At 44.3% G+C, this 15,388-nt stretch overlaps 1 protein-coding gene across 1 annotated transcript in view; it reads left to right on the top strand.

The window, feature by feature from the left end:
• The window catches only part of efnb1 (ephrin-B1), a 58,873-nt gene extending 44,196 nt beyond the window's left edge, over positions 1–14,677 (top strand). Inside the window, exons 3-5 of the mRNA XM_076739081.1 lie at positions 1,432–1,524; positions 8,182–8,298; positions 10,594–14,677. Coding sequence (XP_076595196.1) covers positions 1,432–1,524; positions 8,182–8,298; positions 10,594–10,988 — 605 coding nt within the window. The 3' untranslated portion in view covers positions 10,989–14,677. The remainder of the gene's footprint in view (positions 1–1,431; positions 1,525–8,181; positions 8,299–10,593) is intronic.
• Positions 14,678–15,388: the final 711 nt, after the last annotated feature.

The raw sequence follows: 15,388 nt of genomic DNA, 5'->3' as shown, positions 1-15,388 counted from the left end.
ACAGGGCAACAAAATGTCAACATTAATAATACTTAGGAATGACAAGGCATGAATCAACTTGATGAGCTTTTTTTTCCGCGGCTGCTGAGCCAGATTTCAACACTGCCTGATGTGACACCAGTTTATGGCAGGGAAACATATGTAGAAACATTGATACATCATGCCAGCGAGGATAAGTATGTCAGTGTTTGTCGTGCATTGTTTGGGCCCACCCAAAGCCACCCCCCACACATCTGTAGCTGAGTCTGCCTCTCTTTGTGTCATCATTAGATAAGCACCCTCTCCAAGGCTATCTCATCATAATGAGGGTGCCATCTGAAGCAATCACCCAGGGAGATGGTCATTGAGTTAAGAGGGAGGGAAGGGGAGGGGCAGAGTCCGATAGCGCAGATAAAAAACTAAATGAAGTGAGCGAAAAAACAGAGAGCGAGGAGATCAAGACGGATAATGCAGGAAGAGAAACAAAAGCATTTCAGAGGAAGGGAGTAAGTTGAAACAGCAGACTAAGCGGAGATGCAGATCATTTGGGGAATTCCAAAATTAGAGCTGCCATCGCATGCGCCCACACAGGCGCACGCCCACACACACACACACACACACACACACACACACACACACACACACACGCTCCCACGCACAACTGCCTTGTGCTTAGCCGCTCAGTGTTAAGGTCAGAGTCACACTCTGTCTCCCTAGGTCATTATCATGAGCCCTAAAATAGACAGCCAATTGTGTCACAGTGTCTGAAGTGAATGTGACATTGAATAAACAACCCTCGACCCTGAGCTCCTCGCTCAAGTCTGAGCAGAACACACACTTTAAAACAAATGGAGAGAGGCTGACACACATACACACACACACACACTACCATATATAAATGGACGCACACGCACGCACGCAACATTAAGGGAGGCATTTAGCTCTCAGCACTACCAGCAAGTAATGACACATGTGGCTCAGAGGGAGTAAAGCTGCTCGAGGACTTGGCAAGCAGCTGGAACTCTCGCTGGCATGTCTCACTGCTAAACTATGCACAGACAAAACACACACACACACACACACACACACACACAGGTCTGACCATGCTCCTCCTCTCCACCTCAGTGCCCACCCTCCCTCAGTAGGCCCTAATGTTGTTCCATTCATTTGACTTCACTTTAATGTGTTAATGAGAGATACTGTTGAGAGGAGCTGGCGGTTGATTGAGGGTGAGAACGGCTAATCACTGGAACAGCTAATCAGTGCTTGTCGTAAATATTGATTAGTTCTGTGCGTTATGGACGTGCTCATTAACCAGTGTGTCATCTTCTCTCCACCTCCTCTTTCTCCTGCCGTTCTTCTCTTTACCCTCCACCGCATCCTCCCTCTTCTTGTCCTTCACCCCTTCCTCCTGCTCCTCATCTCCTTCTCTCCCCCCCCCCCCCCCCGCAGCAACCTCCAACGGTACAGTCGAGGGCCTGGAGAACCGGGAGGGAGGTGTGTGCAAGAGCCGAGCCATGAAAGTCATCATGAAAGTCGGGCAAGGTAAATGTGCGCTCACCTCACATGTCGAACACAATACAGCACTGCTGCCTTAAAGCCATGTTTCACTTTGGTGTGACATTTTCATTTCTCGCTGTGTGTGCCTACCATGACTGTCGACCACCAGCCTCCTACGGGACCCGCTCTCTAGAACTGTAAATTAATGTGATGAAATGAATTGGCCACCACTGTTAATGTTTTTTTTTGGGGGGTTTTTTTTCATGGTGGTGATTATTCAGTCCTTTATGGACTCTCAGTGGTGTCTCATCTTGATGATACGATCATCTCGTCCAATCATTTTACAAAGTTCTAGTATCCAAATTAATCCCATCCCAAGCCAAATTAAAGAGGAAAAATCAACAAAATATGTTTGCACTTTTGAAGTCTTTTATTAGATGTAATGCATGACAATTACTTAATATTTTACTTAACCATAATTATATAGTTTTATGTGTGATTTTGCACACATTTGCATTTTACATACTGCACATTAAAAGTGAAAAATATTCTTATTAATATATTAATAATATTCCAGTCATATTGGTATATAGATTCAAGAATTTAATATCATTGTCCCAGCACAACGAAATTGCAGTTGTGTCCACCTCAGCGTGTGCATTTGTATCTAAGACTCACACATATTTCCAAAGAATAAATAAGCCTGGAGTGAGATAGAAATATAAAAGGTCAGCCACACAAAGTACAGAACGTAAGCAATATAAGTACAAAATATAGGCAATATAAAAGACAACTAATGAGGGTGCAAAAGCACTCAGCAGCAAAAGTACAGTATATTAATAAAACATTAACAACCATTTAAAAATCCAGTTGTAAAAAAAAAAAAAAAATGCTTACTGCTAGGCTGTTTGATTTTACAGGTCATAACACAATGCAGAAAAAAATAGTCTTCTTTTATTGTAAAGAGAAAAGAAATGGTCACACCTGTCCACGTAGCGTTAATAAGCAGTATAAAAACGCTTAGTAAATAGTTGATAGCACCCTCGGATGTAGTTTTAAGGATGTAGAGGACATTTGAAATGTTAATGCCAGTATTTGTTGTAACTCATTAGATGCTAGAAAAAATACGACTTGAACTATATGCTATGGGTGTAGTTTTCTCAGTTATTATGGCAAGAAGAGCTATTTATGAATAAAGCAAATACAGCAATCATATTGTGTTTAAAGGGACTTCATTAAGACACTGAATTCAATATATGATGCAATGAATAGAATAGATGGATATGATAGGATGTGCGTACCTAATGTGTTCATTTTAACTGTATTGTCAGTCTTTCATTATCTGACAACCGCTTGCAGATACTTCACAGGAAGAGTTGCAGTTGTTCACAAACACATCAGTAAACACTTAAAATGTCCTCATATAAACTTAGAATTGCATGATGGTGTATTATGGTATGCTGTAAACATTTATTAGTGTTTAGATGAGTGTATAAATGCTAAGTAGAGCTGTTAAAATAAATGATTACCAAAAGAACACAGTCTAAAATGTAATGTCAGATCAAGAGTTCAAGAGAGCGAACAAAGATAATATTACATTTTTTAGTTTGTCTTAAAGGTTGGGTGAACTGGCGATAAGACAATAGAGATTTGTCTCCCATCAGAGATTTTGCCATATATCATATGAAGGTATCTATTACTTTAATATCTCTGGTTGTATTAAGCCATTACAGGCAATGTTGCAAATCAATAAGCAGGACTGTTTTATGGACTGCAGGACTGGATTTACAGGATCTCAAGTAGCAGTGGTGGAAGAAGAATTCAGATCCTTTACTACTAATACCACACTGTGAACATACTCCACCACGAGATAATGTGCTGCTTTCAGGACCGCACAGAAATACTTACTGTTAGTAATGAGCAACAAAATGCACTTCAAAGTAAAAGTACTCATGCTGCAGTAAAATAGTCCCTGTCAGTGTTTTACTGTTATGTAAGATGTTTTTAGATTCTTATTATTGGTGCATTTAATGTGTTTGTTGCATTTTACTGTTGTAGATGTTTTACTGCTGTATATACGTTTGGCTGGTTTAATCTGCAGCACTGCATCAGATTCTATAGGATCATCATATGTAGCATCACTATCCTGTGAGATCCACATATCTCTAAAAAGTCAACTTTCCTTGAGCTCTGAAAAACAGCCCTGTTTTCAGCCTCGCAAGGCTGCATTTTCCAGCTAATCCGTGAGGGTTTTGAACGGTTTATTTAGATTAAGATGTAGGAGAACTTTCTCAGCCCATAAAGGAACACATAATCCTCCAGTTTATCGCAAACAGTCAAAATCAACACATTTGGAGATACATGTTTTCACTGGACGTGAAGGGTCTTAAAAAATCTTAATTTGAAAACTAAACAGCAACTAAAGCTGTCAGACAAATGTAGTGGAGTAGAAGTATAGTTGCATAACATGGAAGCACAAGTACCTGAAATATGTAATTAAGTACTGTACTTGGGTAAATGTACTTACATTGTCTATGGTCACTTTCTCAGTTGAATGTCCAGTAAAATTGTGATATTTTGCTGTAAAATGACACATACTGTGTTAAATGATTTAATCCATATTGCCCAAACCTCTTAGTCATAGACAGTAGTTTGGAATAAATCTTTTTGTACACATAAACAGTTGGTGCAAATACTGAAATCACACAGAAATAACAACCAAATAGAAAGTGACTATGAAGAATGACTCCACTCGTGAATTATAAAAAGGCCTCTGATGTCCCTCAGCTGTTTCTCAACCTGACTCTTATGCAGGAACCACAGAATGAAAATGTGTTTGAAATTGGTATGTAAGTGCACGGTCGGGGTAAGTCATCTAAAAATGCTGGACGTAAACAAGCGAGCTTTGTTTAGATATCCTTGGACACAACATTTGGTTTGCATCATGCTTTTCACTTTTAGACGCAGTTTTACTCAATATGTGGACGCACAAATCCTGAATTTGACAGGCAACAGTACACAGATGTGTTACTCTGTAAACATTCCCCCCATCCTCAGTGTGGTTGTTATGAGCGCAACAGACACTAACCACCATCTGAGAGGAACATCTGCCCGCCACGATGATCTGATTCCAGCTTAAAAGCTGGATCTCAACATGTCAAAAATAAACTAAGACTTGCATGGTGCGTGTGTGTGTGTGTGTGTGTGTGTGTGTGTGTGTGTGTGTGTGTGTGTGTGTGTGTGTGTGTGTGTGTGCAAATGTGCGTGCAGACATTTGAATGGTGGCTAGTGGGATGACAGCAGTGTATCCTGGCAGCCGGTGGGAGAGTAGAAGCTAACAAGCTGCTGATGCTAGCAAGGTCTGAGTCGGAACAATTTCAGCAGATACAGTGAAAAATACCCACAGCCACCTCACAAACAGACAGGCATCGCATTATCTCCCCATGTAGGTCAATTTGAGCATCCGACAGCCGGGGCTCGCAACACCATCGCCAAATGACAACACGATTGCATGAGTGCAGGCAACACAGGCTTTTCTACCAAACTATTAACTGGGAGCAAAGACAAACGCCTGAACTCACATTAATGAAAGTCGAAAGGAAACGTCTTATTCTAGGAAAGTTCTGGGAAAGTTCCTCTCCGCTCCGGTCTGCTTCTGTGGCTGCCGGCTGTTCCTCAACTTCGCCAGAGCCATGCGCTCATTTCCCAAAACGGTCCGAAGCGAGCTGTCACTCACAATCAAAGTGCCCTAAAAACCTTGTTAGAAAAGATGCTGTTGGCCCAGCTGCTACTACTTTTAAATCTATTTCTGTGAGTGGAATCTTTGATGCATAATGTGCCCCTCCAACCCAGTAACTATTAGAGGATGGCCCGTGAGAAATAAGAGTGCGGCAGAAACTTGGCTGCTGTGTACAATTTCCCTGAAAACAGAAAGAATTTACCACTCAGTCAGCAACTAATGATTCTTTTCATTATTGATGAAGCTGCCGATTATTGTATTGATTGACAAGTGAATTGTTTTGTCCATAACATGTCAAAAAATGTCAAATTCCAAGTGATGATAGATATGTAATGTTGTCAGTGCAGGTCTTTAACTTCTAATGGAGTATTTTTACAGTGTGGTGTTGCTACTTTTGCTCAAGGGTCTCAATGCTTCCTATGCAAAGACCATTTTTATGGCAAAAAGCACCAACTCATCATTTCATCTTTAGTTACCATAAAAGCAATAGGATTGGTTGCCTTTGAAGAGTGATTATTTGACTGACTTTAGTAGATTTGTTGACAAATCTAACAGAAATTTCATGGACAACAACTTTGATTCCTGATTATACTTTAAAGTTACATATCTAGCAAAGCTTTGTGACAGTTTGCTGCTTTGTTCTGTTTTATTGGATCATAAATTGAATATATTCGACCTGTCACCCAGTCAGAACTGGGCCCTTAAACACTGCAATGGGCGTCATTCCATATTTCATGCATTTTATAGGGCAAAATGAGTTAATTGACCAGAAAAACCCTTAAAAGATGAGTCAATAATGAAAACCATCATTATTTGCAGCCCTAGACTCAACCTTCAGCAGCCACACTCGATGTTGTTTCGACAAACAAAAAAAACCTGGGCTCTGCTTGGCTCTGACCCCAGATGCTATTGTGTTTAAGCCACATTTCCTCTGCAGCTGAATGCCAACGCTTGCTGTGGCCAAGTCCCCGAGATCTTCCCATATGTCCACTCATGCCACTGTGCAATACGTGCACATTCTTTCACTGTTACATGTTTTTTGTGGAGACACACGTGGGTGTAATCACGTTGAATCATCTGTTTATGGGAAATTATACGCCCTGGCACATCGATATCTAATTGTACTTTAAAAGCCTTGTGTTCCGTCTTTTGTCTTTGTGCAACATGAAGTGAAGTAAAAAGGAAGCGAAATTGATTGAAGGGGAAATATGGGGAGCCCATATTTTATACATCCATCGCTGTTCGGCTCTCTCTTTCTCCTCCACCACATCATGTCACCGCGCTCATTAGAAATATGTTGACTCACCGCCTCGCACGCATCTCCCTCTACTTCTCCCAACGTCTCCGTCTCTCTCCTCTGTCGCTCGATCATTGTCTCCCTCGCTCTCACTCCTCCTCTTCCCCCTGCCTTCTCCCTCCTTCTGGCGGGTTGGCAGTTCTGAGGTAGTTGCTGTCTGCATAGCTAAGGGAAATGTCAGCGGTACACACCGAAAAATGGGTCAGAACATTAGAACGCTCCCTGCACATGCTCAGTGGCACACAGTGTTGGGGCTATATGCACGAAGTGAATCAGATCACTGTGTCCTCTCATATCCTGTGCCGTACTTGAATGTTCCCACTTCTCACTCCTGTCTTTTCTCATCAATTATTGACGCTGCACAACAGCTCACGGCGAGGTTCACCACTGCTGCAATCAGTATGGGGCAATGCGGTGGTCTGGACATGGAGAAGATAGAGTGGGAGAGGAGATCAGTTTGTTAATAGTGTGGTTATGTTCGCCAAAAAAAAAAAGAAAGAAAGAAAACCCATTGCCCCTGATTTATGTCCCTCCCTGTCTTTCCTCTTTCCATATTTCCTCCCTTTTTCTTCTCTCTTTTCTATCGTTCATATCTTCTAGACACCAGAATCATCCCCCTGTGTGCTTCTCAGCCAAACTGGGGTGGAAATAGAAAGTAGACAGCTAGACTGTTGGGCCCTTTTTACTCATTCTCTCTCTCTCTCTCACTCACACACACACACACACACACACACACACACACACACACACACACACACACACACAAACTTGCCATGAGGGACTCAAATGTAAATTGCCTTCCCACACGCCCTCCTCTCTATTTCTCGCACACACACCCCTTGAGCAGGCCTTCGGGCAGATGCAGATAAGGCCTGATAGAGGAGATGCATCTGATAGCGTACTGTGGAATCCACCGGACCGGCTTCGGTAATAGTTTCTAACTGTCTTCTGTCTGCCGGCCCTGCCCTCGTAAAAGCCGCGCAGTGGACCCGCCGGTGTTTACCGCACAAAGACTTCAAAGTGCGTGTGCTGAAATCACAACAGACAGACAGATAAACTGTCTGTTTCCTCAGAGCCTCTTCAACCCCCCCCCCTTCTCTTCTGCCCTCCTATTCGCTCCTCTTCAGAAGTCTGCTTCTTTCAGGCAGAGTTAAAGCCAGAGCAATAAATAAGGCATATTATGGCCTTTTAACGTGATGAATAATGTAAAACAATAAAAAGTTAATATATAACTACTTTACCCTCATTCTGCCATGCCTAAGTGTATTGTAAGAATATTCAAGGTGTGGGCTTATGTGTGTGCACGCATGTGTGTGTGTGTGCGTATGTGTGTCCTACACACTCATGAATGTGTCAGTGTTGGAAATGCCTGTCTGAGTGTTTGCTGAAGGAGCTGCTGATGTAGATGTGAGCTCATTTTTTACGACAGGACAGGGATACTGGCGTGTTTCACAGACGTTCCCCAACTTGTCCTTCCTCTTTTTGTGCTTTCATCTTCACTTCTGAGACGCTTTCAACACATGCAAAGATAACCTTCTCACTGTATAAAAGACATATCAAAAGATAATAAAAAATAATCCTTGCCAATGAAGAGAGACAAGTCATTGTAATTCAGCGCATGCAGCTTGCCAAGGCTGAGTTTCTGTGCATTTTTTGTTTCCCACAGTCCCAAACGCAGTGAACCCCGTGGCGCCGGAGGCTCCAGAGGACAACGCCATACCAGAGTCCAGTCCCAGTCCGCCTGACCAGGGTCGCATTGGACCAGAGATGCCAGGAAACCCTGGTGAGCAGATTGACAGACCAATATTCTACCCATAAACTGCAGCTTCAGACTCCTCACAGAGTGCTGTCTAGTTTCTAGAGTGCAAATATTTTAGTAAAATAAAGGTTTTTGAAATGAAAAAATGAATATTCACAGCCTCGGGGGCTCCTCTAATAATTAATCACAATTAGCCTGAAAAGAGAAAATAAAACTCACAGTTGAGTCTCAGTATTCTCTCTTATGGCTCTTCCATGCCGTGGGCACTCCTTTGATTTCCAGGGGGTCAACATCCTAAAATAGGTGTAAAACCAATGTACTACAGAATAAAATATCACACACCAAAGTGAAGGTTACAGTGAAACAATAAGAAACACCACCCAAAACAAACGCAGCTCACCCTGAGCCACTTTACGTATTCACACTGTACACAAAGGACGTGCTGCACCCAAGGAGACTCAAAGACATACTTCTGTATTATATATCTTTTTAAAACTCATTAGAATTGCAAATAAACGTAGATTAAAAGCGGAGATAATTGAAGAAGTCACTCGAGTCTCCTCGGATGCTCTGGGCCCTCCTTGTTTCCTGTTTTCTCCACCACCTTTCACAGACGCTTTGCACAGGGGGAACCACTTCTCAACTTTTTGACTTACTCCACAACTTTGTAAGCCACAAACTTCCTCCGAGTACAGACTGTTCTGCCTGTCTCAATGTGATAAGCCATCCTCATTTAATAATTGCTTATTTGACATTAGTTGCTCTATAAAAAGATTTTCTAATGTCACTTTTCCCTATACCTGGGCTTTTACCTGTCTACCATTGTTAGATCAGTGATTATGTCAAGTGAAGTGGAGGGTGGAATGAAGGACGTGTCACTGCGGTTTGAGGGGCTGATATTTCAGGAATGAAATTTCTGACAGCCTCTCTTCAGCTCTCTCCAGAATGTATGAAATTCCTGGCGTCTCTGATTTCACAGATAAGCCTTGAATCGGTAGCTTTCAGTGATGTCATTTAGTTGTGATAAGGCGTAGGGCGCAGTTATCCCCTCCTCAATAAATGGTTAAGTGCAGAGTGGTCAGCCGAGTGTGGAGACACAGTCATTAGTGGAGATGGCAGTCTCCGGACGTATGAGGCTTTTGTGTCCCCATGGGGGTGAGGCGGGGTGGGGGTGGGGGTGGGGGGGCGTCATGGACAGTAAAGAGGTGGTGGTTGTGGGAGGAGGTGAGTGCTGCTCTTTGGCAGCAGCTGCATGCATACATGGAAAACAGATTTGGTTCTTCTCAGATTTCAGTCAGTGGAGGAGCCAGCCATTCTCTCTCTCATCCAGTCACAGCCCCCCCCCCCTTCTCCCCTGTCCGCCCCCCCCCCCCCCCCCCCCGTTCTGAACCCCTCAGACAAAAGCAGAAAATAAAATCAGATGTTCAGATATGCCCTCCTCATTTCTTCCATATCTCACTTGGCCTTTGCCATACAAACGTGGCCTCGACATGTCATACAAGTTTCCCCGGCTCAATCTCAATCAGGGCAGGAATCTTTGTAATGTTGAGTGATGATTCCAGATTTCATTACGAGGCTATTTTGATTGAGCTAATTCAATTGGATTACATCAGCGGGGCTGTTCGTCATGTAGAGCAAACAAGAATGTGATCGCAGTTGATTTAGGCACAGAACAGTCAGATCTGCGCAGGACATGGCAGGCTTACTGTAAATGCTGTTACTCCTCTGATTGTTCACCAGTCTTTAAGAGACGACGAAAATGATTTGGGTGGGGAGGGGGCCAAATCTTGTATTTAATCTTACAAAAAAGCAAGTGTTATCAGTGATTGGTTTGGACCCCCACCCAATAGAAAAAGAACTGCATTATTCTCCCCAATTTCTCAAAATGTTGTAATTATTGCAGGAGCAACAAAGTGGTGAAAACACAGCCACTCTGTATTTTTGAATAAAAGGCTGATAAATAAACTGTTATTACAGCCACTAAATAAGTAAAGCAGGAACAGGCAGCAGCTCTGTGCTGCAGGGGTTGTGCGGTGCTTTATTTTAACCCTGCACCACATCCTCTGCAAAACACATCTTCATGCAGCACATGAAAACCATCTTTTCAACGCACATGTGTATTTGATCTCTTTTGTATTTTAGAAATCTCTCAAATATTAAATAAAAAAAGACCCTCCCTTGTTCGCCAAAAAAAGTTACACTGCCCTCTGTTCAGCAAAAATAACAATAAAATACCCTCCCTCTTTTCTGACTCCACCTTCCCCACATGTAACTTTTGTCCGCTCTCTAAGCGCTCTCTCTTTCCATTTCTCTCTCCAGACCACATGAATCAGGACCAGTCTGGTTCCTCTGCAAACTCGGACAGCTTGCTGCGCTCCAAAGTGGTCGTGTTCTCTGCCATCGGGGTCGGCTGCATCATCTTCCTCCTGCTCATCCTCCTCCTCGTCATCCTGCTCATCAAGATGCGCAAGCGCGCCAGGAAAAATGCCCACTCTCAGCCCCGCCCCTCGGCACTGTCACTCAGCACGCTGTCCAATCCCAAGATGCCCGGGGGCACGGCTGGCACGGAGCCCAGTGACATCATCATTCCGCTGCGGACAGAGAACAACTACTGCCCTCACTATGAGAAGGTGAGCGGCGACTATGGCCACCCCGTCTACATTGTCCAGGAGATGCCCCCGCAGAGCCCTGCCAACATCTACTACAAAGTCTGACACGCTCCGCACAGCCAGCGTCACAGGAGAGAGAACGAGAGGAGCGCTTGATTTATGTTCTTGGGAAGAACACTTTCCTTTGCATTTTGGGGACTTGATGCTACTTCGAGCCCGTGTTATTTCTACCACCTGCTGCACAAATCTGGAGAGACACGCACTGACCAGTAACCAGCGGGGTTGTGAGCTGACCGATGAGAGAGGTTTATTCTGTTTGTTTGGGTTGGTTGACAACCCCACCCCCCCACCTCCCACCTCCCACCTCCCACCTTCTACATCTCCCTGCTGTGCCCCAACAGGGGGGGCGGGGCTGGAGCGAGCCTGCTGAGGGAACTCTAGCTTCCTGGTTGGCTGTCCCCTGTAACGGGCAGGATATAACTTATCTCAGTTCCCTGAAGTACAGTCTGTGCTACACCCAATTAAACACACCATCCTAGCACACTAGCCAGGAACAGGCAGACACAGGCCCCGGATGCCACTCAGCCTGCAGTTTGTGTGCAAGCATACAATGTGTGTGTGTGTGTGCGTGTCTGCGTGCATGTGTGTGTGTGTTAGTCAGGGCTCCGTGCTGGGCCAGGAAACTCTCCAGATAGCTCAGGTATCAGACACAGTGTGTGAAATAATGTGTTCCTCTCCCTTCGCACCTCTGATGTTTGCCTTACTATTTTTGATGGAGGATTTCCTCGAACCCTGATTCAGTTCACAAAGCAGTTGTATTTTGTTAGACTTTTCCTACAAGTGCACAATGTATAGAGTTGAATAGATCATCATTATTACTCCATCTTCTCACCACCCATCATCCATTGCGCTAATTTTCTTTTTCCTGCAAGTACCTTGACCTGGACTATCGAGGTGTGTACGTGTGTGTGTGTGTTTCTGAGAATACTCCCTGCTCCGCTGGTCTGATATGGCTTTACCATTGTTCTGGTATTTATGACCTACTTGTGTGTATTTGAGGGTGTGTCCTCTGTGAGTGTGTGCGTTTTGGGCATGTCCAGGCCAGTCTTGTATCCAGGCAGACGTATTGGCTTAGGGGTAGAACACTAAGATACTGTATCGTTAGCTTCAAACACAAGACAGACAGACTGTCGCGCCGACAGACAGACAAGGCCAAGATCTTACAAAACACTTCCAGTGCTCCAGTTGGCATGAATTGAAGGTTTTGTGCGTATGATGAGCTTTCGGGGAGATGGTTTTTAAGACAGCAGGCAGGTTGATATTTGTTTGTTGTAGCTTCTGGTGCTACAGTGTAAGCATCAAACAGTTAGTTTGGTGCCTGCTGCCTGGGCGAGGTGGGTGTGGGTTGGATGGTCGGCACTGATTGGCTGGCCTACATAGGTAGGATGCCCTATATATAAGTTGGATGGCGAGCTACGACTGAACGTTGGAATACAGTATTCTCAGATGCCAATTGGCTGCCATCTGTAGATGAGTCAGTGGAGCGCAGTCAGTGGCGTCGCCAGCGTGTGACTAATCTATGTGCCATCTCTGTGCCCACACTCACCAGCCGGACGGGAGAGAGCGAGAGCGGCGGATAAAGGAGAAAATGTTCCTGTGACTTGGCTTTAACCTGAGAGGAAGATGGCGGTGTGGATGGATGGGGACGGGGATGGGGTGGGGAGGTGGGGGGGGGTAGTTTAGCATTAATTTTTCCATCCTCTCACCAGTTGTGCTGTGAATAAAAATGCTGTGCAGAATATTCCACTGTCAAGGTGTTCAGCCAGCGAGGACACTGCAGCTCAGCTATCACACAGCCCAGGGCAGCGGCACCGACACAGGATTTACTGCAGCTGGATGCGTGCACGTGTGCATACCGACGCTCGCTCTCAGGTGGTGGTTGTGGTGGTGGAGGTGGTGGTGGGGGAGGCGTTCAAATCTGTCCGTGTGCACATGTAGACGCTCCTTTGTGTGAGTGCTTATTTGTGCTTATATTTGCAGTTTTTCCCTGCATGTGTGTGTGTGTGTTTGTGAACGCTTCTGTGGTGCAGCAGCTGAACAGACTTGTTTTGGGACTGGAACGAGGTGCTCCAAACAGTGTGGCTGCCAAAGTACGGAGCGCCGCAGTCCCAGTTAATGATGTGTGAGAGGAGAGGGGAGCAGATAAGGACAGCTATTCCTCAGCACGCAGACACGAGCTGACGTTCGACGCACATGTGCGCACACACACACACACACACACGCACAGACACACCAAGACTGACGGGTCCAGGTTTATCTCCAGTCAAACGGTCAGACTGCCAGTTAATGTTTATTCACCGGCAGAGACACCCATCATCCGCTGCCACATACGATTGCCATCCACGGATATTCACTGCTGAGTTAAAAGGCAGCCCAGCTTGAAGACTCGGGGAAGACTCCAATGGCTTCTGCGTGTCGTTAACCTCAGAGTTAACAACCTAAACAGCTGCTCGTGCTTTTGTGGTCCTGTGTTTTAACTCAGCATGCAGCCCTCAGTGGCCCTCTGTGAAACACATCTAGATCAAATATTTTTGTTTCGGATCAGTGCGCATCCATTCACCTACACCAGCCAAGGGAGTCATTACCAAATTACCACAAACCATATCTCATTTTTATTCATTCTAGTGACCACTTAATGTTATTCTGATTTTTGGGGGGGGGGAGAAAAAAAAATTCAAAGGAGAGAGTTAAATGTAAATATATGGATAGAGCCCAATTTAAAATGTAATTTCACCTGAACACTGCTCATAAGAAAAATTTAAGATTAGATTTTTGTAATGGAGGATGTTTGTAAATAGCTGTCTTTTTAAAGTGTGTTTTGTATGAATCCTTGCATTTTTTTTGTCTCTGTTTGCAATATGTTTTTATTTTATTTTCTTTTAGAGTTCAACTGAATATTGCAACGGACACATGAGCTGTCTTTTTTTTTTTTTTGCAGCATCCAGTATTTGTTAAAAAGTCTTTGTTACCACACGTGTTAAAAAAAAATGGGGTTCAGAGTTTTTACATCGCAATTCAACAGGATTCTAGTTGCTCAGAAACTGTTCAGGACTGAAGCTTTGTCACCGAGCGGCTTTGAAATGGATAGGTCATTGAAACTATGAATGATAAGGCCCCCTTCCCTGTTGGAGCCAGCACTTAACTCTGCATATGAAGACTGTGTTATTCCACTGCCTTTGAGTTACCTACACCTTCCACTCCATTATAAGATGTAACAAAAACATTTTTGCTCCAGAAAGATTAATCTTTTCTCAGTTTTAATAAGTCTATCGGGCCAGACAGAGGGAGACGTAGAGAGAGACGGGGAGAAAAGAGGCTATGTATGAGAGTGCGACCGTACTGCGCTCGCCAATAAATCATCCGGTTTACACCGCTCATTATCTCCCAGGCGGTCCTTTGTTTTAAAGTTGCTCTCACCCTCCTTTCCTAATTTAGCACAAGGATGCTGGTCGCTCATGGTATGAGCCTCACTGTAGGTTGATTTCTGCTATTGTTCAAAGCCACAGTATTATTTTTCAATGTGCATGTGTAAGCGAAACCTGTTGAATTTGTTTCCCTTTGTTTGAATCATAACTGTCAAGTTTTGTTATTTTATTTCTTTTTTTTTTTTTTTGCCATTCACTTTTTCGCCGCTTCTCAGCGTAACCTATTGGCACCAGCTACAATGGAAATAACGTTCCACCAGTTTGGAAACTATCGCATATTGATAAATAAAATTTTTCCCATGGAACTTGTTCTGGAGAGATGTTCTTTCTTTCATCCGACTTTGCTTTTCTGTCTAGCATTGCGAATGTGGGTGAAAGATTTCATCTCCCATCTCACTGACCACCTTGGTCCATGGTGGGAGCATAAACCAGCCGCCCACGCTCACAGCACTTCAGCCCCCCCCGCCCCAAACCCTCACCTCAGGGGTCAGTGCTGCACAGATGGGTTTGTTCTGATACATTAGTCAGATTGAAATCACAAGCAGGCCTCATAAATTCATATTCGGGGAGTGTGGACACGCCTTTTTGCACAGTAACTAATACCCGTATCAACCCGCTCTGCCCTGGTGTCCTCCAAAATTACATTTCTTCATACATGATTAAATCTGATTGGCTGCACTCTGCATTTCCATTGCATTTGTCTGAAATTACAGTCTGTGTTTAGCCGACTGAGGAACAAACTCCAAGTCCTCAGTGAAAGCGGAGATGGCATGAAATGTTATTAAAGTGATTGGGCATTTTCTCTGACAAACACATCAGTGTTTGTGGGCATGGCTTTCGTGTGGCTGATGATGTGAGCAGAGACGGAGTGGGCGAGTGAAGAGACTGATGGCAGGGGAGAGAAAAAGTGAGGGCAATGAGAGACATAATGTGCCTGTGGCTTCACTGGCTCCCCCCCCCACCCCTCTCTCCCACCCCCACCCTCGCTGTTTCTCTCTGTGCCTCAGGGCAGGTACGTTC

Source organism: Chaetodon auriga, chromosome 9 (genome assembly GCF_051107435.1).
Source record: "Chaetodon auriga isolate fChaAug3 chromosome 9, fChaAug3.hap1, whole genome shotgun sequence".
Lineage (NCBI taxonomy): Eukaryota > Metazoa > Chordata > Actinopteri > Chaetodontiformes > Chaetodontidae > Chaetodon > Chaetodon auriga.
The sequence above is the reverse complement of the archived record's forward strand: the minus strand, read 5'-3'. Positions and strand labels throughout refer to the sequence as shown.